The sequence below is a fragment of the Vidua chalybeata genome, chromosome 4 (assembly GCF_026979565.1).
Source record: "Vidua chalybeata isolate OUT-0048 chromosome 4, bVidCha1 merged haplotype, whole genome shotgun sequence".
NCBI classification, from domain to species: domain Eukaryota; kingdom Metazoa; phylum Chordata; class Aves; order Passeriformes; family Viduidae; genus Vidua; species Vidua chalybeata.
Genome location: NC_071533.1, coordinates 63,766,315 through 63,792,758, shown reverse-complemented (window position 1 = coordinate 63,792,758; position 26,444 = coordinate 63,766,315). Strand labels below are relative to the sequence as shown.

General features: G+C 43.6%; 1 protein-coding gene across 4 annotated transcripts; it reads right to left on the bottom strand.

Annotated features, from left to right (window-relative positions):
• Nucleotides 1-25: 25 nt before the first annotated feature.
• Nucleotides 26-22,370, bottom strand: MFSD10 (major facilitator superfamily domain containing 10). 4 transcript variants are annotated; one of them, XM_053941411.1, is made up of 13 exons: nucleotides 22,257-22,370; nucleotides 19,470-19,658; nucleotides 18,211-18,307; nucleotides 14,722-14,825; nucleotides 13,765-13,923; nucleotides 12,411-12,599; nucleotides 7,888-7,996; nucleotides 7,181-7,292; nucleotides 5,768-5,876; nucleotides 3,725-3,815; nucleotides 2,153-2,200; nucleotides 1,123-1,212; nucleotides 26-781 (listed from the first exon to the last, which is right to left on the bottom strand). In XM_053941411.1, exons 2-13 carry the CDS (start codon nucleotides 19,638-19,640, stop codon nucleotides 675-677), a joined length of 1,386 nt encoding a protein of 461 aa, XP_053797386.1. In that variant the 5' UTR covers nucleotides 19,641-19,658; nucleotides 22,257-22,370; the 3' UTR covers nucleotides 26-674. The 4 variants fall into 4 exon arrangements, with proteins under 4 accessions (XP_053797386.1, XP_053797388.1, XP_053797385.1 ...); XM_053941413.1 differs by lacking the exon at nucleotides 22,257-22,370 and adding an exon at nucleotides 22,038-22,233 and having other exon boundaries at nucleotides 26-705; XM_053941410.1 differs by lacking the exon at nucleotides 22,257-22,370 and adding an exon at nucleotides 22,038-22,231.
• Between the last annotated feature and the right edge of the window lie 4,074 nt (nucleotides 22,371-26,444).

Below are 26,444 nucleotides of genomic sequence, written 5' to 3'. Positions count from 1 at the left end.
AACTGTAATGAACTGACGACAGGAGTATTCAATGTAACTGTTTATTGTAATGCAAAAAGAACAGGGCTTGGTCATCAAAAACATCACACAGTATTAGAAATATAAAACGTCTCCCAATTTAATTGTATATTAAAAACTGTCCACCTGTGCCAAAGTACCAGTGGGGTACCAGCCAGCCTGCAGCGTGCTTCTGCTTTTGTTTGACCATCACGTTTGCAATGTGTGTGTTGGATGCAGCATTTGCAGAGCTCTCGTACCACTTGTACAAAAACCCCATCAAAATGGTCCTGAGGGCTTGTTCTGAGCCAGCCCAGCCCCTGCAGAGGCTCGGGGTGAGGAGCAGAGCCCTGTGTGCAACAGTACCTGGTGAGTGGGGAGGGCTCCAGGCCTGCTGCTGTTGTGCTGTCTGTGTCTCTGCATGCCTTACTCAACTCTTGGTGAGGGGGGCTGTGTGTCTGGTTTTGTTTGTTTGGTGTTTTTCTATTTGCAAAGCTAACCCAGCTGGCTGGGAGGCCACCTTACACATAACTGCTGTGTGTTGTTGCTGCAAATGGTCATCGTGTATCTCCTTCCAAGAAGATGGAACTCTTCCTATTTGCTCAGCAGAGTCAGGTGCCAAGAGTCAGGTCTTGCAGAGGTCCTTGGAAGCCTGGTGATGGTTTTGTGGTTCCTTCCTACTCCTCCTTTGTCTGCTGTTTTATAGACCTGAGTAGAGCCAAGGGGACAAGGAAAAAAGCCCCACAGATAGTGAAGCAAATCTCTGCCCCAGCCAGCCAGTAAACTGCAAAAGAAAGGGAATTCATCTGTGCTTGTCCTTGCAGATGTGTAAATGCCCTCAAAGCTGTTGTGCTCACACAGTACCTGTACAGCTGAAGAGAACTGCTGACCCCTTGGTTGAGCCAGAGGGTGCCAGGAGCTTGGCACACGGCTGCACTCAGGTTCTGGCTTGCTTGGTGTTAACATTAGCCCAAGTTCAAGCTCTGAGGCTGCTTCCCCTTCCTCCGTCCCTTTACCCTAAAATGCTCAGGGGCTCTGACCCCAAGCAGGCGATACCTGTGCCCCTTCTGCCCCACCTGGGCTGTCTGGTGCCAAGAAGAGGAAGGAGCACGAGGCCACACTCACCTGCAGCTGCCAGGACGGGTCCCAGGGCTCTGGCCAGGGCGCCCAGGCTCCTCAGGATGCCCATGACTCGTCCCTTCTGGCCGGCAGTGCCTGTGCGAGCAAAGCATGACACTGTGGGGTCTGGGCACGGCTGTAGCTCTGGAAGCTTTGTTCTTTGGGGGTATTTCCCACTTGCATCTTCCCCTCCCATCATTTCTCACCCAGTCCCCAGTCTGTGCTTGCCCTCCACCAAGGCCCTCACAACTGCATAAACACCAGGGCCTGGCACAAGTGCTTGACCCAGACAATTTGCAGTGCACATTCCACCTCCCAAAAACTCCCAAGCCTATCCAAAACAAAAGCTTCACATTGTACACAAGATTTTGTGAGAAGGCCCAGGTGTACAATAAACACAGAACTGTGGAATGCAAGTTAAATAAGAGCAACGTAAACATGACCTTAATGAGCAAAACCTTGCTTTTCCACCTCAGCAAGCACTGTGGTCCTGGCCCCCAGCTGACCCAAAGCCACGTTATCCGCAGATGGCACCACAGCTACAAGTGCTTTACAAGGTAACAGAGCAACCAGTGCCAGAAGATTTCAGGTCTTTTCTAAGGAATCAGCAAGAAATTATTTCACTGCTGGCAGGGATGGCTGGTGTTCTTTCCAGAGAGCCCAGACTGTTCCTTCCTCAGTGCTGTTTGTGGCCTTTGCCCACTTCTCATCTTCTTCGTCACCACCAGCAATGAGGCTGCCGCAGTTTCCCCATCCCACTGGACTGAGCTGTGTTACACAGCACAAAATTCCAGTGTGATACTGATGGTCACTGAGCAGGTCATTGCTGTTAGTGCTGAAACTATCAGTTATGATCCACGTATGACCATGGGCTGGTTCCCTGTGCTCCTCTGCAGAAGGGCCTGAGATGGATCCACAGCTGTTCCTGTTGATGCTTCACTCAACTCAAGGTCAGTTCTGTGTAATTTGAGCCAAGTCAATACAAAGGTCAGAGGTGTGGCCAAGGGCAGCCGGTCAGAGCAGGAAGGACACTCACCATAGCCTGACACCACTGCTGACAAACACGGGATAACAATGGCTGCAGCTGGAAAAATCCACAGAAGAGGCTGTCAGTGAACAGCAGAGCTCAGAACAGACAAGAACAACAGTGACAAACATGTGGCCCAAACTGGTTACTGCTGCAGAGAAATATGCTGAGCTCTGGGCACTCTCCCACCACTGAGTCACCAGGTTTAATCCAGGTCAGTGATGGGAACACTCCCTCCAAGCCAACCTGCAGGAAGAGCCCAGAGCTGAGAGTGCTCCAAGCAGATGTTTCACATTAGCACCCCTCATTCTGTGAGCCCTCGGGATGGGGATGGACAGGGCAGATCAGCCAGGCGGCAGCTTTCCAAATCACTGTGCTCTTATCAGGTGGAGCAGGGAATCCCTGTGCTCCAAACAGACAATGAGGTGGCTGTACCAAGTGACACTGACACTGTCCCTGTGCAGGCAGGGCACTGGACTCAGGGAGGAGAGGCAGCTACAGCCTCTCTTAGGAAAGTCACATACAAAAAGAAAAGGTTACAAAATTTTTTGGACAAAAAAAGCCAAGAGTTGTTCAGCAATCGCTGCCCTCTCACTGAAATAGAGGCCTTTTCTGCCAAGAAAGAAGTAAAGCCAAGTAAAGCCAAGAAATATAAAAAGCAGAAGGGAAGGGGAAGGGAAGAACAGGAATCATCAAGGTTGCTTTAACTGCAGGTGCCCCAACTGCTGGGCAGAGAGGAAAAGAAGGAGAAGAGAACCCCCCAGGGGCATTTCTAGCTGGCTTAACTGGGAAGAGATGGAGTCGTCTCCACAGGAAGGGGCCAGGGAAGACTCAAATATGGTTAAACATAATGAACACCCCCTCTCACTCCTCACCTGTCAAACACACAGCTGGCCTCAGACAAATAATAGGCTAAATAAGTACATTTTCTGCTTTGCAGTTTACTCCTAAATCAAGCCATATCATGCAAAAGAGAAGTCCACTTTTGTAATAAGTCATATATGGAGCTGCTTAACAATAATTAGCAGCATTGGTAATACCTGAAATCTCTTTTTAGACATCCAGTAGCTGGATCCAACTTCATTCATGACTGTTTCCCTGAACAACAGCTTAGGCTGGCAGAACAGAATTTATGCAAACACTGAAAACATCTGACCCTCGCTCTCGCTCAGTCTGAACACCCTCAGAGCGTGCAGGTCTCCAGCCTAAGAAATCATGCAGCACCACTCAGGTACAAAGGTTCCATGCCTTGCTTTTTTCCTGAGCTGAGCTATTTAGTGAATACTTTGCTTCTAGGTCTGCTAAGAGGGGGTTAAAAAAACCATCCTCAAGAGCTCCACAGTGAGACAGGACAACAGGAGCACTGGGGATGCTTCCAAATACCACCATGACAACTTCCTGTGATACAAACAGCGTCAGAAAAAAACCCAGACACCGTTTTGTCCATATTTCATAAACCCAAGTGTCAACTTTCTGTTACTTGTCGTTTGAAATTAGAAGTGCATCTTTTTTAACAGTGTGAATAAATGCATGAAGGAAAATCATTTGTGCTTAGCTTGCAGTGCCTTTTGAACAGCTCACCGAAGGAGTACAGCAACAGTCCAGCACTCAGCATGGTCACATTTGCAGCCCATCCAATTAACAAGAACGCTGGGATCAGCAACATAATAGCCTGCAAAAGCAATGAGTCACACGGTTACATCTGAGCCGCGCTTGTTAAAGCCTAACTCTAGGTGTCCTGCCAGTTCCCTTCCGGGGATGGGACAGCACACAAGTCACAAGCAGAAAGCCCTTTCTTCCCAAGGAGACTGGATGGCCACACACCAGCACAACGAACTTTTCTGTTACCTCTCACTACCACATGATTGTACACCACATTCAAGTTCTCTCTCTACACATCTGTCGTTTTGGGGGGGATTTTTCCTCTTGTTCAGTGTTGACCTGGACAGAAATCTGGCTTTAACTCTTCATCTCCTGAGCTGGCACAAGAGAAGAAAAAACTTGTGTGCAGCAGGACTACAGCCCTTCTGCTTTTTCTCAGAGTTATTGGCTGATTTTATCTTTAGCTTTCAGATTTCTGTAGCCAAGAGGAAAAAAGGGGGGAGAGAATGCATCTAAAATTCAAACCCCCAAAATACAAAGCATTCTTCATCTCCTCGAAGAGCTGGACTTCCATTCCCCTGTGATGTCTCCCTTGCTTACAGAGCTCCTGCAGAAAAGACAGATCAGATCTGCTTTGTGTGTGATAAAGGAGGGCATTCCCTGCCACTGAGTGCCTCATTTTGAAGATTCAGTGATAAATGAGCTACTGTAACCACTGTGCTAACAGAGGCCACTTTTGCCATATGGTGCAGATTCACAAACTGCCAGAATGGCTTCAGCAAAAGGGGGAATTCCCACAAAACCCACAGGCATCCATGGAGAAGAGTGCCCCAGGGCTGGGGGTCTCTGCAGAGCAGACACGGTGTTCATGAGGAGCCATCAGCCCAGCAAATGAGTGTTTGAGGTGACTGCACCTCCTGTGCAGGGCCGAGGAAGGAGTATAAAAATGAGAGGTGCAAAGGGCAGTGCAGTGCCAGCAAACACAGCAGGCTGACAGAGAACACGGGGGAAGCTGATGTGGAGGATGAAGCAGCACAGCTGATGTTCATCCACGGGGAAACGTGACACCAACAGCCTGACATCAGTGTTTGCCTGCCAGAGACCAGGGTGGAGATTGTTTCACCAACAGAAATCACTTTAAGAGAAGCTGAGTCAATTCACTGGAATGCAGTGGTTTGGAAATCTACCCTGCCACCACTGAAATCACACTGGCCTCAAAATAATGTAAAATACATTAATCAAGGCTCTAACAGTCCAAGCAAACCTACTGCCAAGGAGCCAAGGTAGTGCTTTGTTGGGCTCCACACACAAATGTAAAGGACACAACACATCTATCTATTGTCCCCACAGCTGTATAAACTGCAGGGAGCTGCTCCCTGTCATCCTAGCACAGCAGCTGCAGTATGTCTGTGAGGAAAGAGCCAAGCAAAACAAAGGAATGTACACTTCTGTCAGTGAAACCTCAGTCTGAACACTGATACGTGCTTTTGTTACGTGTAATACTGATGGATCACAAACCAAAGATTCGAAAAAAGAATCTATTTCTCCCTGCCCAGCAGTGATATACTCTAGGGAAAGCCTGTCAAGCACAAAGATAGCCAGATTGAAAATAAATTCCCAGAAAGAAAGTCAGAGATCAGCCCTGAAGCAGCTTTAGTAGTTTCTGCACTGCAAGAGAAATCACTGAAATAAAGCATACTCTTCACAATATTCTACCTAACTTGCACAGATGGACAATCTGTTATCATTCCTTACTGCAGTAAAATATGAAGAACACAAAGTTTCAACAGTATTGTTGCTCATATCAGAAGAAAGAGCTCTAATGTTCCAAAGTTTAGTTAGACAAATACCCAACAACCAGTTCTGAGAAATCATTTAGCTGGATAGATGAGACAGAAATGTCTTCTGATCAGACAAATGCAGTTATAACCTCCAACTACCCTTCACTGCACTTCAGAATGAAAATTAACATATCAGATTTGTGGAGGGGAAAGAAAAAGAAATATTGATTTTTTTTTTTACCCTTTTTACAGCTCTGATTTCATTTCCTGGCTTGATTCGGCGAGCATAGCCTCCCTGGATCACAGCCATTGTTATTCCAATAAAGAAAAACATCTTGCCCTGCTGCATGCTGGAAGGGAGGCAAAACCACAGATAGGGAGTCAGGCACGGAGCATTCCAGCCTGGGATTCACCGCTCCCGGCCCTCCCCTGAGCAAGGGACACAAGAAGCCCTCGGGGCTCTCACAGCTCTGCAGAGCTCTCAGGACACTGCCAGCAGCTGCCATGGCAAGCACAGAGCAACGGGGGAAAACTCCAGGTTTTATTGTATAGATGGGACAATGCTGGCAAGTGCTGCAGCACCTCTGGACTGCTGTGGGGTAGGTGAGGGTTTCTGGGGTGGCCCACAAAGACTCAACACATCAATGACCCTGTGCTGTGAACATCTGTGACAAGTGCACAGGAGATGCTGGTTTCCAAGGTGCAGCTCATGGAGGGTTTCATGGAGGTCAACGAGGCACAGCATGGTGGTGATCCACTGTCACATTGGGAAGTCTGAGACATCACTCACTCCACCCTTCAATTTTCTTCAACTTTCCCTTTCCCCTCTCTTATTGACTGAATTATGTGGATATTCTCAACTGAAGGGCCTCACCTCCACAACAAGCTTGCTGCCTCAGAGCCTGCACTGCTGGCACACAGCTCTGCAGCTCACTGAGGGCTGCCCTGAATGCACAGGACACAACAGAGCTCAGTGCACTACAAAACCTCTCCTTGACACACGTGGATTAGTTAAACCACAAACTGTAATGAAAGACAGACAGGGAGAGATGAGACAACCCCCTGAGAGTTACTCAAAGGGAAGGACATGCACAGGAATCAAGTTGCAAGTTCACATTCCTGGCTGGAATTCTTCCTATGAGCTGGCAGAAAAAGTATTTCAAGCTGAGCTGTTGGTGGATTCTGTTCTTTCTTCTCTAGTGGTTGACTACAGGAAATCAGGCTCTATGACATGACTGCACACCATATGTCATGCAGAATTTACTGATGAGCAAATATCATCACACAGATACTGCTCCATCCTTCGCCTCTTTGAGCTTCAAGATTTGTCCTCATACCCAAAAACTCTTCTGAGCAAGAAAAGGTTTTACTATAATCAATACAACTAGCACAGCTATACCTATATCAGGAGCTTTAATTTAATCTTGGGTATTTATATTCCCTAGTTTTTATAAGTTGTAGATGGAGTACTTCCTTTCATGACAAACATTGTGCCTATATTTCATAAATTCTTCTTACAAAGCCCAAATACCACCGAATGCAGGGGTGGCTTTACTAATGTCAGAAAGCCTCTCTTGAAAATACATGAAGAGACCTTAAATTAGAAGATTTTGGAAAATATCCTAGTCAAAATATACAACATTTATTGCAATACCTGCTGAAGTGGAATCTCTGGTGAGTGAGAAAACTCAGTGTGTACTCCAAGCCGGAAAACAGGAAGAGGTACAGGAAGTAGGCCAGGCCCAAAATTTTGAGATTCTGAAGATCTGAAAAAATAAAAAATCCAAACAAACACCAAGGGGGTGGGAGGTGGGGAGAAAAACACGGTGGTGTTTTGCAAGCAAAGCTTGACAATAAAACTGCAATAGAAGAGCAGCATTTATCAACTGTACAGGGAACTGTTCTCACCTCAGATGCTCATTTGAAATATCCATACAAGACATGCCACAAAATGAGTCCTACAGAGATGTAGAGAATCCTACATTCCCAAGTAGTGAATTGAGAAATAAAATTCCAGTCTGAAGTTCCTGGTTTGCAGCTTGAATAAGCAAACTCACATCTCCCTTGTTCATGCCTTGATCTATCTTTAAATCACTTCACTTACTGCAGCCAGTGGCTGAGGAAAACATAAATATCAAGACAGAAATCTTCAAAACATTCGTCTTCAAAACCTTCTTTTGGGAATAAAAGGACCAAGGTCCAGTGGAACTTCCAACTGCCTGCTCAAAAGTTATTAAGGTGGGTTTTAAATGAGTAAACAGAGTCCTGCTTCTGGAATGGTTTAAGTACAGTTTTCACTTAGAGGCCAATGCCACACACAAAAAGACAGAGTATTACTGTAAAAAGCCATCTGACACTTACTCTGCTCTGAAGGGGATTCCTTTCCTCGGGTGACTGCAGAGAACTGAAATAAAGCCAAAGGACTGAGCAAGTCAACTGCTGCCTGAAATCCAGATGTCACAGAAGGGACCTGATCAAAGACAGAAAGAGGTTTATTTAAAACCCTAATGTAATAACCACTGCTAGGAACTGACAGTAACCATCAAATGTGCCTCTACACCTACACAAATCATCTGAGATGAAACAAGGCACCTGGCATTGGGATTTGAGTGGGCCCCAATAACAACCCAGACTTTCTGAACTCAGAACTGGCGCCAGCAGCTGTAATTGAAAGGTAGAGCACTGAGGGCACCTTTCACTGAAGACAGAAATTCTTCTTTGTGTTCTTACAAAGCAAAAGTGGCTCGCTCTCCACAGCCTTGAAGGTGGTTTTAATTGGTTCACTCATGTCCAAAGAACATTTACTGGGAAAGTAATGGCACATCTGCCTGCAAGCTCACAGGAAGCTGAGGATTTGCTCCTGTGCTACAAATCTGAGACCAGTATGTGCAGCACATCAAACACTGGTCTGTTCTGGTATTGGTTGCTATTTTAGCCAGCCAGTGACACCTCCTGGGGAAGAGAAGGAAAATATCATTTTTACAGAGTTTCTTTGGAAATATTTTAGAGAAATTTCCAAGGAGATTCTGCCCAGCCACAATGGGTGCTTCTTAAACAGGAAGATTTATTTTGTAACACTTCTAGGCCTTGTACTATATACATCTCAACCTAATTATGTACCTAGTGGCAGTCTCCCTGCTCCTTACCCACAGGCACTTATTCTTCTATCTGATGCTTATTCTTTCATCTAGAGATAATTTACATTTTTATTTGGTTTTTTTTTTTTTAATTCTAAAAGATATAAAATTAAAGAAAACATTAAAAGAAATAATGTCTAAATTATTAGAAATCAAATTCCCTTCATTATTAGGGAAACCATTTTTTTGAGTAGAATTTAGCCTGTCACTTTACACAATAGGCACAGGGAGAGGTGAGACACTCAAGAATCCCGAATAATCACATGTAGTATTTCACACCTTCAAAGCACTGGACAAGCTTTATTTGATGAGTTTTTTTTCCCTTCCCAGATAGGGAGGGAGGGAGCTACTGTCCTTTTGAGGGCAGAGATTAACGGTCAGATTATCAGTGGAATTTAATCTCAGTGCATGACCTAGGGACTCATTAGGGGCTGGATTTAATGAAGCTGTAAACAAATCAACCTTCAATATGGTATTAATGTGACCCCTCTCTTGTTTTGATAGTCAGAGCTTCTGAGTACCCACAGCAGAGTCTGAAGCCCATTAGTCTCACAACAGCACCAGTTCAATAGCCTGGGCTGGCCTGGAGCCATGAAGCTGCTGATTCACACAGAAAATACTGGGATATTTATTCTCCCTCCCACTGCATGTATTGCACACAGAACACAGACACACCCAAGAAGTTTGCTCACCCTGTTGAGAAGTCTCAGAGGATTTCCTGAAGCTGGCCTGTGGCAATCCCCAGTTCCTGCATGTGTTGGTACAATGGGGTTTGCACTCCAGCACAGAGAATCTGGGCACAAGCAACTCCCTGCAAGCATCTTTGCCAGTAACAAAAACACCCTGTAGCTTGTACCTGTTTTGCATTATTATCCATGTCAGACAGGATGCATAAGGCTGATTTTAGTTTTGTCCAATTACAATACATTGTAATTGCATATGTTTAAAGTCTTTATGAAATATATATACACCTATTAGATTTTTTAAAGTAGGTGTGTTTGTGTGTGCACACATTTTTTTTTTTCAATTTCACCTATCTTTGCCAGTGGTCTAGAAATTATTTCATCTACTGATCCATAATGAAAATATTGTTCTAGAACTGGCTAAAGAGTTTCACCATCCCCCAAAAAGTATACACTGCCAATTTCAGTCAGTGTCAGCAGCTGCATGAAGTTCAGTTTCTTCACAGGTTAAAACTCTGCAACATCTAACTTGTATTTAATTTCTGTGCTTACGATTCATTTTTCCATAATTGCTTAATTTTACTTCATGATCATCCCAAGTGTCACCATGAATGGCAGGCATTTTTCAGAGTGTCTCTGCTCATTCTGTTTTCCTCTGATGCAGAGAGACTCAGCAACAGGTCTGGAAGGCAGAGTCAGTCCACACCAGGAGTGCAGCCTGGGCCTGCCACGCTGCAGCCTTACCTTCCAAACCAGACGTGTTTGGTATGCACAGAGCACAGCTTTGTCTTTCCACAGGTCTGCTACTCATACTGCATAGCCCTACACACAGTCCAGAAAAAGAGTTGTAAGACTCTCCCTCCAACCAGGCAGGCCTTGCTCATGGCTAGCTTAGCTAAAAATTAGCTCAAAAGCTCTCAAAGGGGACAGATTCCACTAGAGACCTTCCTATTCTTCCCTTTTCCCAGTCAGGTCACAGCAGGAGCTGTTTTGGCTACCATAAGGCCAGTATGACTCTCTTCACCTGATCAGCTCGTGGAACAGTTGACAAAAAGAGGAAGGAAGAGAGTAAAAATGCTGTTCTCTTTGGATGAAAACACATCCTTGTTTCCCATCCCCCTTAATTTTCCCTTCCTACAAGTTAATTTCAACATGAATCAATATGAAACATTCTCTCTTGTGAAAAGCAGACTGATAGAGAAACAAGGGTATATTGAGAACACAGCAAACTTCAAGGAAACAGATGTCTGATCCCACTGGCACATCCTCCTGCCATTTATCATGATGATTTCCCCTCTTTTTACAGCTTTGTCCTTTCAACATATTCCACTCCTATACTTGTGGGAGCACCTGCTCCAGGCTCAGCCCAGCCAAGTTCCATAAAGGCAGCCAACATACCTGCCTTTCCTCTGTCATCCACAGGCCAAGAAAACCACTCAGAAAGTGGGAGGAATTACCAAAGAAGAGATCAAAGCAGCCTAATAACTGAAACTACAAATATGCTGGAGCACAGGAATCACATGCCCAGATGGAGGCTGACAGCACACAAGCACTGACACCAAGCACAAGAAGCCCCAAACCACCCTCTCATGAGCAGCCAAACTCTCTGTGTACTTTGTGTCACTGGGACCTGGCCCTGAGCAGCACCTCATTGCAGCACCCACTGCTGTACAGAGGCAGAGCCCCAAAAAGCAGTGACAGAGAGCTCCTTTCCTTCCCAAAATTCAGTGGTGTTGGCTAATACAAACCAGCTGATCAGAACTTTCAAGAGGATAATAAAAGGGAGAGGGATCTCTTTAGTCATCACATGATCCCAAAAGGCACTGCAGGCATTCAACCACTCTACAGCAAAGGAGAAATTGTTTATAGAATACAAATTTGCTCTGCAGCACTTCCCTACATCACCATGTTGCCACCTTCCCAGACTGTGCAGCTCTAAGAGCAGGATTTTATCTGGAAGGTTTAGGAACAACCAAATAGGAAAGAGGAACAGATGACACATGGAAGAGTTGTTAAAAGAAAATAACATAGCTGTAGTGCTTGGGAACATACTGTGAGCAACAGATTTCACATGGGACACAACCTGCTGGGAAACACTCAGGGAAGGTGCAAAGTTCTGCCCTGGTAGGATCATTGCAGATAAAAGTTTCCTGAACAAATCTCCATGTCAAATGGGTTTGGCTATCCAGAGACCAAGCACCCTCCAAAAACTGAGTGCTGCCTAGAAACCAGGGACCACAGCAAAGACCCAATCCAGTGAAAGCCTCAAATCAAGTGCAGATACCCACGGCTGAATTCCACCTCCCTCACTCTACAAAGGAGACTGTTCTAAGAGACTAATCAGACAGTGTCCAACCACACAATATTAAATCCTAATATTAATAAATGTTTGGCCCCAGAAATCCATTCAGTCACTGAATTTTAGCACATGTAGCTATTTTCTATCTGTAGAAGACAGAACAGCTCAGAAAAGAAGTAATTTGCTATTGTAGTGTTCAAAATGTTCAAGCAAATACAAGATAATAGGTAAGAAAATTTCTAACATATACTGGCTACATGAAAGAAAATCCAGTCTCTGATGCATTTACTTTTATGATTTGCTGAAATTCTGCCCCAAGGAATCCTTGTTATAGTTTAAATTTCATAGTCTCCCTCCTATGTTCACATTAGGTTTTGAGAAATTTAAACCTAACACACCAAGAACAGCAATGAAGCAGTCATGTTAACTATAAAGATCTTATATTACACTGGGCTAGGAGATGGGACCATCCCTGGAAGTGTTCAAGGTCAAGTTGGATGAGGTTTTGATCAATCTGGTCTAGTGGAAGGTGTCCCTGCCTGTGGCAGGGGGGTTGGAAATAGATGATTTTTAACCCAGAATATTCTATGATTCTATGATCATACAACTGCTTTGACACCAGCATTAATAATAATCCTAATCCTAGGAATGAGCTAATTTCTGAGACACTGGCTAAGCCTGTTCTTCACTGTTCCCAGTATTTCAACCATTCTGAAATTCTATTTTTACAGAAAATTTGAGACTTAGGACTGATGGTCCATTTACCCGTTTTTCCTTGGGAAGCGTCTCTGGAAGAAGGAGGAAGATGAAAATAAAATCAGCCACAGAAAACACGAGTGCTGACAATGCAGAACGAAGGTAGAAGACTTCTCCTTTCTCTGTCTGCATGGCGAGGTAAGCACCCATCATGGGGCCCAGGGTGAAGCCCAGGGAGAAAGCAACACCAATCATGGCCTGCAGGGATAAAGTGAGCACAGACAGAGAATTTTAGCCACCAGTTTTTTCAGGTTCTGAAACTATTTGGATTAACCAGGTACAGAACCCAATCATCCTGAGGATGCAGGAAGTGCACAGCAAGGAGCATGAAGTGTGAAAAGCCTGCTGTTTCCAAATAATCAATTTTGTTTTCTGTCCAGTCAGGGAAGTGGCAGGAACAGGTAGTGGCCCATCACCACTTGGGAATAGCTTCAGTCAGATGCTGTTTGCCCCCCAGAAAGCAGAATGAACATGCCTACTTTGCTTTGGAATAGAAAAGAATACAAGCCATGTGGATGTGACCCATGCTGCACTAAGTGATTTACTCTCAGGCCCTAAAAATAGGCCCTGACCCATTTTATTCACTAGTGCTGTAAGGCTACCTCTCTCCACAAATAAAAATGCATTTTGGCTCACCAGGATTATGATAATTTGCTTGGAAGATTCACTATCTATCACCGTGAAATCTAAAGCCTTCCCCTCCCAAGAAACAGCTGTCCTCTGTAGTGGCTTACAACAATCTGTTAAGAGAAATCTAAGGTTTTTATAGGATAAAAGATATAACTGGTAATTCACAGGCCAAGTTCAGCCTGCAGGATGTTTCCATCTGGGCCACTGTCTTCTGGAAGTGGATAGGGCAGCTGCTCATACTTCTCAGTCAGCCAAATGTCACATCCTTTACCCACTGAGCTCAGATCCTGAAGCCAGTGCAGTGTGCAAGGAAGTCAGGAGCACGCTGTGCTGTGCTGCTGCACTTCCACAGCTTGGGAAGGTGAGGAAAAGGGGCTGCCCTGTAAATGGCTTCCAGCTTATGCCAAAATTGGGCCATAAGACCTTTTGATTTCTAAGCTATTCTAATCAGAATTAACGTTACCAGCAGGAGAAACAGTTCTAACATTGAAACAAGATAGTTTTCCCATCTCTAGCGCATCTGTGTCTCACTTGTAGGTGAAGGTCATTGGCAAAAGTCCAAGAGCTTCTAGGTATTTGATCTGCTGGCACCTTTCCAGAAGCAAAGTAGAATGTAAAGTCATGTTTTCACTTGATCAATGAATACACACCTGATGAAGACATACTGAGCACCCAAAATCAATTAAAAGTTGCCTATTAGCACTAAACGTGTGCCCCACGAGTGTGAACTCACCATGCCCTTGCTCCGTGCTTTTGGAGAGTGCAAGTCAGCAATTATAGCTGTGGAGAGGCTGACATTCCCTTTGCTTATTCCACCGATGATCCTGGAGAGAAGAAAAACGCCGAAAGTCCGAGAGGCAGCCCAGAGTGAGTATGATGCTATCAAACCCATCTGCAGAAGCAAGCAAGGGTTCTTTATAAAGCAATGCAAAGTTGATGTAATTTCTTCTCATTTCCCAGCCTATCATTTGCAGTTTTTGTTTGTTTTCAATGGCTGCTCCAAACCCCATGTAGCAGAAATGGCTGAATAAACTGCCAATGCACTATGTCTTGAACAGCAATATAAAAGAAGGAGAAACAAGTCCATACAAACTACATATAATTGTGATATTTCTAACAAAATTAGAAGAGAAAAATACTGTGGAAGTTAAAAACCAGTCCTGGGTACAAAACATTTTTGTACATCCCACTCCATTTGTTTCCAAATACAAGAGAAATCTGAGTTCAAAATAAGGACAATGTTCACGTTCATAAGAAAAGCATCTTGCAGTGCTATATAGAACTTCCTAACCAACAATTCCCAGGCTCTGTGGAAGTGGTCATGAAGAGATCAGCCCTCATTAATCACTTGATGAACTAAAATGCATAGGAATTAAGTCAAACATTTGTCAACAGAGCATCTGAAGTCATTCTCCCAAACATAGGGGAGAGGGATTTTGGAAGATGACAGAAACAGATAAATATCTTGGTGTCCTCTATGAACAGTTCTGGGTCTGGGAAGCTCAGTTTAAGCACTCACACTTGGAAGTGTGGCCCAGTGACTTGGCAAGAAAGAGTCAATAACCAGCAAATCTTGAAAATTCAATTCTAGAGCTGAACTGTGACTGTCACAATTCAGATTCTGTGCTAAGCACAAGATCATGGTGCCTTCCACTGTATATTGAGACTAAGATCAGCATGTGACACATACCACTGTCACCAGGATGACAGGCCTTCTGCCCCAGTGGTCTGACACAGCACCGGTGAGGGGAGAGGAGAAAAACTGCAGGAGGGAAAAGATTGAGCCAATCAGACCTAAAAAAAAGATAAAAAGATATGAATCATTAGGTTTGCTGCCTTCATCTTAAATACAAAGACAGTCAAGCTGCTTGAGATCTATCACACAGTGTGTGATAAAAAAGTGAAATTAAATGTAAAACAGCAGCTATGAAGAATAGCATTGTCTCTCAGAACACCAACATTGCATTGTTACTTAACTGAGGCAGCAAATACAGACAGACCAGATGCACAGCCTGACCAAAGTAACAGGCATAAACTGGATGATTTCCTGGTTACCTCACTGGTGAAAAAAGATTTGAAACTCACTGGTTATTATGGAATGATGATTCTCCAGTATTTCCCTGCTGATTACAAACATTTTTTGTTCTTAAGGCAGAGATAACACAGTCTTTAACAGTCACAGTTCTTTTAAGACTTTTTTGATTGTTTGAACCTGATTCTGTCACACTTAATTAGTTTTTCTTTCCTTTTTATCATGGAAAGAAGGACTTAAGCACTGCTGTTAGTGAGGCACCCTAAGAGGTAGGAGTGATTCCAACAGACTCCAAGAGTCTTTTGAAATCTGCTTCCAGCTTGTGATCTTTAATTCCTCTTTTCTCTTGCCATTTCTAGCTTCATAGACTTATTAATTAGCACTACACTCTCAACAAGCCAGCAAAAGATGCTTTGCTGTCACAGCTTTTTTCTAAAGGAAAAACTGGGTTATATGTTTCAGATCATTCTGCTATCAAAACTTTAAAAGGCAGAGGAGAGACAGACCAGAATTTTTGCTCCCATCAGCTTTGAGGGAGGCAGAATATTGATACTGAACACCTTGTCGAGAAGAGCTGCTTGTGATAATTCAAGACTCAAAAAAACTGTGTAAAAATCTTACAGAATTTTATACTGGCAGTTTATGACACAAAGTTCCCTTCATTGTGTTCCTAGCACTGTAAAAACACCCTTTCATGCCAAATATTTCCAAGCCAGCATGCAGCAAAACCAGGGCTGTTCCACACGGGGGAAGGAGCTGGGAATGACCACAGCACTGGCAGTGCTCTCACCAGCCTGGGTGCCCCACAGTCTGATGGGTTGGGCAGAGCAGGTGCTGCCAACAGGACCCACTGACAGGCCCACACAAGGCAAGGGTTATTCAACACATCCTTCCAGGGAGTCCAGTCTGGACCAGCAGGACTCAGGGGCAGAGAAAGGAGTGGAAACAACACTGTGATGTTGGCTGGGAGACAAGAGACCTCCAGTGTAGATCTGAGGCCCATCCAAGAGATGGGGACAGAGACAGCTCTGGAGACAAAGTCTGAAATACAGCTCCTGAATCACTGGGCAGAAAATATGTGGGTGATGACTGGTCACAGCAACTAAATATTGGTGCCCTCAGGGCCCTGACATGGGCAGAGAAGTTGCTGCCTTGAAGAGCTTGCAGTCTAATCAAAAATGAAAAATAAGGCTAGCACTGGAAGAAACAACAAGATGATCGTGCAAGCACCTTCCCAATCCTATGCTCCTTGTGGCAGACGAGGGCAGTGAAGGAACACAGGCTGCAGGAAGGCTGCAGCAGCCTTGGCTTAACATCACAACTATAATGAAACTTTCCACACAGCACTCCCAAGAGTGCAGGGCACGGCAGGTAAAAGGAAAAGCAACAAGTTGGACTTGACTGGGAGTTCCTGCCCCTTGTCTAAACAATCTGAGATGGTGAGAAATTGAAAGTAAGAAACTTCTGGTCAAGCCTTGGAGGAGACAGAAGGCAGCTTCTGAGGGATTAAAGAAAACTGTTTCCCAGCATTCAAAGCCAGTAATTTGACTAAAAAATGAGCAGAGAAAGAAAAACATGCCTGCAAGGATATGGTGGGAAAGAGGAAAATGGCTTATAAACTTCCTAATGCCTGTTATACCAAATTAAACTACTTTAAATAGTAACAATACATTCACACATATTCTAATTAAGTTTTGTGTTTCATTTAATTTATTTTAAAAGCCTTTTGCTTATCTTGGGGGAAGCCTCAGCTCACTAAAAAGAGAGGCTAGACAGGGTCTAACTAAAATTAACCCAGACACCTTCATATCTTCATACTCTGAAATCACAGTTTCGTCACAACTGTCTAGATGGCAAGAAGCCAGAAGAGTCTCTGATGTGTAACATGACATATTTCCCTCACTGTTCCTGCTGGAGCTCATGCACAGCAGTGTCCTAGAGAGAGAAAATGCTTAGGGATCCTGCAAGCCAGTGGCTCTGCTGCTTTTAATAAGACTAATGGGATTTAGAAGCAGCACTGCACTACACCCACCCAAGGGGCAAGTGAGGCTGGAACTCACAAGTTTCTGTTTCCAGGGCTTCCTACTGATTGATCTCTGCAGATCAATTGTGAAGGGAGAGTAATTTCAGTTACTGCCAGGGCCCAGCACAGCAGGCTTCTGACCCTCAGCTGGCAGTCTGACAAGGAAAGCAGGCCTGTATTTCTGTAACAATCTGTAGAACAAACTGAGTAAGATCATATAATTCAGGTTAAAAAGGAGCTCTGGAGGTCACCTACTCCAACCACCTGCCCATAGGGTCAGCTGTGAGGTCAGAGCAGATTTTTCAAGGCCTTACCCAATCAGGGTTTGACAATCTCTGAGGATGGACACTGCTCTGGGCAGCCTGTTCCATTGACCATCCTCATTGTAAAAATGTTCCCCCCTACTTCCCATCTGAACCTCTCCTGCTTCTACTTACACCTGTTGCTTCTCCTTCTCCCACACACCTCAGTGAAGATGCTACTTCTCCATAAACTCCTCACAGGTGTTGGAAAGCTGCCATTCACTGCAGACCAGCCAAGGGCCCCAGACTCTCCACTGAACTCACCACAGTGTATGGACACTCTTCCCTGTATTGGGGACCAAAACTGAATGTACAATTCAGATGGTCTATCAAGTGCTGAGTAGAGCAAGATGATCACTTCCCTCAATCCACTGATTCTAATTCTGTTCACGCATCCCAGGAGCTCTTGGCACCTTTGCTGCCAGGGCTGGCTCATGCTCAGCCTGCTGCCCACCAGGACCCCCAGGGCCACCAGTGAGTGTCCAGTCTATAGCATTGCAAGCACTCTCTTTCCCATAGACAGGACCTAAAATTTGTCCTTACTGAATTTCACAAGGTTCCTGTTATCCCATTCCTCCTGCCTGTCCAGGTGTCTCCAAATGCCAGAGCTGGGGCTGTAAAACTCTTCATTGCTATCACTGTGTCGAAAACAAAATAATTTATAGTCTACTCTAAGAGACATTTTCTGTGTTACTTAAATCTAGAACTAATAGCAGGCAAGCATGCCTTTTGTATTTCTTGTCATTCTTCACACCAACATTGCAAATAACTTGGAAAGAACCTTGTTTTTTGGCCGCTAGCTTGTTTGTTCAGTTTCCCTACCTCCAAACAAGACACTGTTGTATTTCCGCTCTGGAGGTATCCCAGCCATCACTGCAAACCAGTCTACCCCACGTTGCAATGACAAATAGAATCCATCCTGAAAAACAGATAACAGGGAAATAGAGGCAGGAAGACAGTTTATTTTCAAAGACTGCATCAGAGCTTAGTGAACCAAAGAAAATGTTAGATGATTCCTTCCCTCCTCCTCCCCACGAGGGAAAATTTCCTCACTGATCAAAAATAGCTTAAATTGTGAATGTTAACAGACAGCAGATATGTTTGGGTGGGAGAATGTCTGAATTTGAAGTTTTCCAAGCCTTCAGGCCCATTGCTTGCTAAATCCTGAATTAACCGGGCATGCCCTGAATCCTTCAATTAAAAAGCAACATGAGACACACTGTCCTGCTGCACATAGACCGTTTAGTCTGGGAGAACCAGAAGCTTGCAGATACAGAAGGAAAAGGTGGTGCAAAAAAAGAATGATTCTTAAAAAGAGGAGGAGGACTTGAAAAGAAGAGGGTCTGGAAAAGAAGGTGGAGATCTTGGCTATTAGAAATACACTGGAAGTGGGGGAAGACCCTGTAGATCAGAGCCCATGGTTTGGGTTAGAGATATGGTTGTAAGAAGGACAAAGCCTACAGCTGCAGCTGGAGTGGGGTTAGAAAGGGGCTGAGAGACAGAGGTGTGGGCAGCAAAAACAATTCTCCCATAACAACATGCTCATCTTGGCCAGTAATGCCATTGACACCTGAGAAGGGTAACAACGAGCACCTGCACAGCCAGGATCCAACAGGACCTTCTGCTCTGTTCCTGGAGCAGCAGCCAGCTCCCTGCTAGGAATGGAAGATGAGATAGAACTCCACACTGGGGGAGGGAGCAAGTGACCTTGTGAAATACTCAGGTGGGGTAAAAACTCTCATCTCTTTGGTTCTTCAATAAACCCCAGCATGCAGATCCATTATGAACTGCCTCACCAGTGACATCAAGTGTAAGACACAAAAGCATTGGTAACCACAAAGACTAGTCCCTAAGAAATACTTGAATTTTTATCAAAACAAATCTCCCATTTTAATGAAAAAATAAGGGTGAAGAGTCTTAGGCAGCTTAAATAATAAATTCAGTCCATGAACAATTTATATATGCCAGGTAATTATTAATCTTCCCACAGCTGTTTGGTTTGCCCCAAGGCAGGTGATTTTTCTTCCATTCCTCCCTCAAGATCCTAACACTTTCTGTGGGCTGACTTTCTTGTTACTTACCTCAGTCTGGCTGTAATAATCAAGGATGGAAGGAAAGAGAGGTAAGATGAGAGCAAATCCCAACAAGTCGATGAAGAGTGCCAGGAAGACAATTGTAATAACACGATTATAGTTCTGCTCCTGCTTGTCATTGGTGGAGCTGCTGCTGGTTCCTCTCTCTCGCAGGGCCATGTTCCCAGTGCTCTGCTTCTAAAAAAAAATTGCATTAATACCCAGTCAACAGGAAGCTTTTTGCAGGCCTTTCATAAGAATATCTTGGCAAATCATTCCTACTTTCCACAGACCTCACAGAAATAAGTTCTGGTTAGATTAAGCTACCTAGGAACAAGGGAACAAGAGCCTCAACCCTCTAGTCTTGGTTATTAGCTCAGCACCAAATTTTCTCCCATCAAGAACAGGATACAAAGGCAATAAAACAACAAACTCTATTATAGGAGCACCTCAAATAGAACAGAACTAAGGAGCATTTGAAGTTTGTCAACATGTGAGTGACACTAACATGACTTTCCTACATGTTTTCAACTCAGCATTACAGTAAAATAGGTATGAAATAGGGCACTCTATTCCAAATATTTACATCCGAGTAAGTTTATTTATGCCTTCAGTGTGTATTAGAAAAGACCAAAACAACAATTAAAAAAAAAAAGAGGCAGACTTCCTAAATATTGCAGGAATGCTGTCTTCAAGATAAACCTCACAGAGCAACACAAGAAACAACTGAAGAAAATTTTTAAAATTAATCTTTTATCTCTTTTTCCAGATGATAGCTACTGACCTGGGGCATCAAATGATTAAGGCAGCATTTTCATTTTGTCAGAAATACCAGAACTATCAATTCTCTTTGATAATACTCCAAAACTATCTTAAAGCCCTAAACAAGGACACAGACCATATATAGTTCAGTCTTTAACAAATAAAGGAGTTGGTCTCAATCCCAAAAATTAACTCATTTGCAACATAAATCAAAATCAAGGAGCAATATATAAACCATGGAACTGCAAACTTCAGAATTATAAAACATACACAATATCTCAGTCATAAAAGAATCAAATTTACAGACCCCTCTACTGCAAAAGTCCCTGAAAGTTTGGTGCACTAAAAGAGTAAAAAAGGAGACAGAATTTAATCCAAAGCCAATTAATACAAAAACATGCATTAACTTTGATGAGTCAGCACTGAAAACAGTGAGCAATTATTAATATAAATTTTATTCCAGACCAGATATACCATATTATATACACAAGGCACTTGCACATAGAAAACTATACTACATTAATTGACGGCTATTACACTTTGTCATGCTCAGCAATAAAGATTATTGTGATTTTTTTTTAACCTGTGAAGTCAGTTTAGTAGCACTGAAGCATAATTAAAGCTCAATTGCCAGGAGGCAAATAAACATGGAATGGGGGCCACCTGCAATCCACTTACTAAACTCTTGGCATAAGCTCTTAACCAAACTGGTCTGATTTAGCAGATTTATTCAAGATCCTTTTATTTAAAATGGCAAATCATCAGTGCTATAAATTTTCAGCATTATTTGCTTACTCAAATGATAAAAGAGCACATGGAGCCAAAATAACCATTCCTTTAAGCAAATACTCTCTGGCCCTAGGTCCATCCAGCCAACAGCTGAGGGATGGGTTTACCGAGGCAGGCTGTATCTTGTTTTTCCTCGCAATTTGTTTAGTCATCCACTGAATTGTATGACCAAGCTGAACTTTATTCCAGGTTTATTTACAAAGGTAACATCCTTCACACCTTTCCCTCAGGAACATTTCTGCCAGCGTGCAGTTCGAACCCATCGATGCTTGCGCTGACCTTTCACTCTGCTCCAGTTTTGGCTGCGTGGTTGCAATTTCCCTTACGCAATATCCAAGGTACTACATGTTTCTGCCTTTGTGCTCCATCGGTTTTGTTGTTCAAACCTCTCCATAATTTTTTGTTAGGCAGGAAACCACACATTTTACAGGCCCTTGGCATCCTGACAGCAAAAACAGAACACTTCACCTCCACGGCGACATCTGCCTTGTGTAAGGCGCTGGGAGAGGGAGGGCTCTGGCTTTGGGGAAGTTGTTCTTGCACACATGTGAATCCCTCACACCCGCTGGCTCTGCCCGGCTCTCCCCAGCCCTTCCCCCGGGATTCCCCGCCGGTGTCTCGTCGCTTCAGGGCCGGGGCTTGGTGCCGTGGCTCCCAGGAAGGGATCAGCACCAAAGCCGGCCCTGCCCGAACTGAGATTTGTTATCTTCCAGCAGCCAGAATTTCATCCTTCGGGGGTTTTCTTACCTCACCTTATCCCCTTGTACAATTCCCCGGGCCCGGCTTTACCTGCTCAGCGCCGGGAGGGCTCCTCAGCCTCCCTCCCACAGCCCCGGCTCAGGTCAGGGCAGGCGCTCGGCCGCGCTCCGAGACAAGCCGCAGGTCCCCAGGGCAGGGAAGGGGCGGCCCGGCAGAGATCGGGCGGAGGACGCGGGGTCCCTCCCGCCAGGCGCCCGCCCGAGGACCTGACCCGCCGGGGGAGCCGCGCCCGGCCCTGCCCCGCCGCCCATCCGCCCGGGCACCTACCGCTGCTCCGGGCTCTGCGGGCGGCCCCCGCCTGCCAAAAGCCTCCCCGGGGATGCTGCGAGAGGCGGCTCCTCCCCGGCCCTCCGCGGCGCCCCGGCCGCCTTCCTGTTCCGGCGGGGATGGAGCCGCTCCCGGCCCGCCCGAGCAGCTCCGCGGAGCGCGGCGGGGCTTGAGCCCGCACCCAGCGCAGCGCCGCGGCCTCGGAAATGAACCACGAACCTCGCACCGCAGCCCTTCCTTCGCCTTTAAAGACAGGTCTTGAAACACTCGTTCTAAGAGGAGAGCGGCGTTTCGTTTGTTGCTCCAGCAGCAGTTAGCTGCGGCGTTGATAAGGACTATCTGAGAAAGAGAAGAAAGTAGTTGCAAAAGATGTAACTCTGTTCCCAAACCAAACTTCTCCCTCAACACTAAGTTATCTAGCCCGGAGACCATGAATAGCTGTGGCATTGTAAGCGCCACCGAGCACTGTTCCCTTATCCAGACGTGTCTGGTGTCCAACTTACTAATTAAAATGGGAGGATGTGGTTACAAGTGCTTACACAGATCCATCACCACAACCTTAAACAGGTAAGAATCTGCCAGCAAAGTGTATAAAGCAAATTAATACAGGCATTAAAAAGACTTCTGATTCCCTCGAAGGCAATGCAGTTTGGGGTGGATGTAGTTACGAGCACTTGGACACAGACCTTCTACTTAGTGACATCTCTCTCATGGATTGCCAGCTGATTAGACTTGGAGGAGCTTATGTAGGATTAGCATAGGATTAACATGCCAGTTAGATCAAATAGTTATCTAACTGGCTAACTCAAATAGTGAGCTGCTAATCTCATGTATACCTGAGAATTTTATGTACTTGGTTTGGTGTGAGAAATATGGTAGGTCCAGTACATAGTCAGAAACCTGAATGATCACACAACTGCAGTCCATTCTAATTAGATAAACTTCTTTTTTGAGGTGCTCTGGGCTAAGTATGAATAATCCTTTAATATCTGAAATATATATATATATATATATATATATATATATGTATGTATGTATTCTTCTGGTTGCTTAACACTGTGTATAACTGATCAAGCACCATCTGAATTCAGATATATTAAAAACACCATTGAGACACCAAAAAGCCAGTTCTTCCTGTTGTTAAATCTACTGACCTAAAGCTTTTGCAGATCACTGAGCCCAGTTGTGTTACTGCAGTCAACCATGTCATACAATCCTGCATGTAAATACATTACACTGTTTCTAGAACTAGATAGGTCATTACTCACTCCTTTCCAGTCCACAATCTTGCACATCTGACAGATAATAACTTAAATTTGGTTCCTAGAATACATTTATTAATGTTGGCCTTTTTCTTATATCAGTCTTGTTTTTTTTTAACTGAATTAACACTTTATTTACTCTGGCTTTTACTTCCCTGCTCTATTGCTAAAAAGCAGTGTTAGCCCTAATGTCAATATTTTGATGTATTTAATGCCAAAAAGTATCTTCATAATTTTTTAGACTCAGTGTTCAGACTGCATGAAAGATTTTAGTTTTCCACTCCAGACCTAATTTACTGAAGAAGAAAAAAACCAACCCCAGCCTTTCCCCAAATCAAAGCCTTACAAAAACCAGTCTTTTAACTAAGTGAGACTGCATAGCCAATATATTTAGACTGAAATATACCTGTTTAGCTTAGGAGACACACCTGGAAGTCTACAAAGAGCACATCGTAGAATGCTTTTGACCCTCTGAATATGTAAAACTTCACAGCCTCAGAGTGATGATAAAGCTGCTAAATGTTTTGTCAGAGCTTCTGTTTGACTTTTCCAAATGCCTAGAAGGCCCATGAAGAGGAAAGAAGTCCCACCCATTCCTGTGGCTGACACCAACCTCAGCCCAGCAGCCAAAGTGCCCCTGTCAAGCTCGGGAGCAGCTTCAGTGCCCCCACTCAGAGGGGAAGCCTTACACAGAGCAGGGACACACCATGGTAGATGGTGACTGCTACAAGGCACAACTGAGAATATCAAACTGCTTACCAGCTTCCAGCTGACAACCAAAAGACCAAACTCCTGAGGAAGCTTTTCATGCTGTCATAAAAAAGATAATTTATGCAGTTTCTAGCTGAACAGTTTTGTTCTCATACTCTTCTTTACAATATTCATATTCAAGGTAGCTATTCTCTGGGACAGCTGATGTTGATAGATAAGCTCCCTGAAACTGAAGGCAAAATGGCAATTTTCCTTTTTTGTGTGTGATGATTTGATTCTAGTTACAGAATAGTTTCTTTTTTTGGCTAATTAAATACAGATTTACAATTGATAATTGATGTGTCAAAAGGCCTGTTATGACAAGTCCTGGGTTAAAAGAAACAGAGAGACAAGACAGTGCCTGGGAAGCGTGATGGTGTTCAAGAAGCTCTATGAGAAAGGGTCTGCCAGCACTCAGACATGTTCAATCCCTTTGTAGTCCAAATGATCAAACCCTCTATCACAGCAGAGCAGCAACATTGCCCAGCTGGTGCAGTACTGAGCAATGGCAAAACTGTCAGACCAGACTGACCATTGAGCTGAGGTGGGACTACCTAGTCTTGCTTTCCTACTCATGTAAAATACTGTGTGTTAAATACCACAGTTAGTCCCATGTTTGCAATATGAAATCTGACTTTAAATATTGACAATATAATTTGTAAAAGAGCATACAGTGATTCTCATTCAACAAGATTTCTAACAACTAACTTTCAGTCTGACATTCCAAAACAGCTGAGTTAAGTCTATCAGCTGAGGTTTCCTCATCCTTCATTTTTGTTCACCAGCACCACAAGATATTCCTGTTCATTTTCTTGTTCCAGAAAATGTCCTGTCCCAGAAACATTATCATTGTGTCTCTACCCTCTTTCTTTACATCCCTTACTGAGGAATAAAAAGCAGCTGCAAGTGGCATCAAAGATCAGGATCAAAGCGCCTCTGTCAGCCTCTCTGTGATTCTTATACCCTGCTGGACAAAACCTCTGAAGCTACCGCTAAAGTCAGATAAATAAGAATACTTTTTAATAGTTTATTTATGCTGTATAGACTGTGACTGAAACTCTAAACTGAAAGTACTGATTTATAGCATAAAATAGGAAGTTAGTTCCTTCTTCATTACTTCACTCTCAAGTTCTTAACTTAAAAAGATTTTGTTTTAAAGAAAAGAGTTCATATTGTGCCAAATGGAAATAAAACAGGAGGTATACTAATCTTCTGAGATTCCTTTGAGGTTTCAGAAGATAATTTTTCCAAAATCAGCAAAGCCAACTGAAAATGAATTTATTTTTTAAAAGTGTGAATGGATTTCAAACATAGGAATCTTACTAATTTTTGCATGACATAAGTATCTTCCCCACATGTTCTTAGCATTTGGCATATTTTAACACTTAATACAAGTGCTTTTGCAAACAAGCAAAAAAAAAAGCTGATGATAATCACATATTACTTGCATTACCAGTTACACTGACAGTTAATAAAAGCCTTTTCCTTAAATAAAGTGCTTTTCTCTTTTAAGGAACAAGACTTGCCTAACAAAGACAGTTTTGTCATTAGAGACTAAATGTAAAGGCTGTGTTTCAACTCACCCCTTCCTAGTTTTAGTCCTGCTTCCATTACAAGTTTAATTTGAAAAAAAACCTCAAACCAACCAACCACAAAAAAAAAAAACAAAACAAAAAACCCAACAAAAAAACCCCACATCCCAAAAAAACCCCAAAAAGCAAACGCCAAACCAAAAACCCCAGAAAACAGAACAAAGAAAACATTCTAAGCCAGTCCTAAAGAACCAAGCCTAACTGTTAAATCAGATTAACTGAGAGCATGTAAGTTTTTCTTCATGAACAATAGGTAGAGCATTATGATGTCTACCTATGTTGGCCATAACACAGATCAAATCTAGGAACAACATTTGAAAACAGAGGGAGCTTTGGGGGTTTGATTTTGTAAAGAACCACAGTTCATTCTTAATACAAGTCTTATTTTATAGTTTGTCTTTCAGACTGAAATTGAAATGTTAATGTAAAAGGGAATTTTATTTTCCTAACAGTTTTCCATGGAAACATTACAATTTTGTTCAATGCATAACAACTATCACTGAATTTACCAAATATTAAGTGAATACCTGAGCAGTGAACCTAGTTCAGATTAGCACTCATCAGTAACTCTTTGTCCCATTGCAATGTTTCTTTGCAAATACAGTATAAAAAGAAAGCATTAGAAGTATTTACTGGCTCTGTTTGAAGAGCAGACATTTTTCAAAGTCATGCTGGGCAGTTATCAGTGATTAGATGTAAATGATAAATTAAGTGAAAGAAAGTTAGGGATATCACTGTTCCCTTAAGTCAGACAGTTTTGAACACAATGAGGAATTCTAATTAATCACCCTAGATTATTAAGA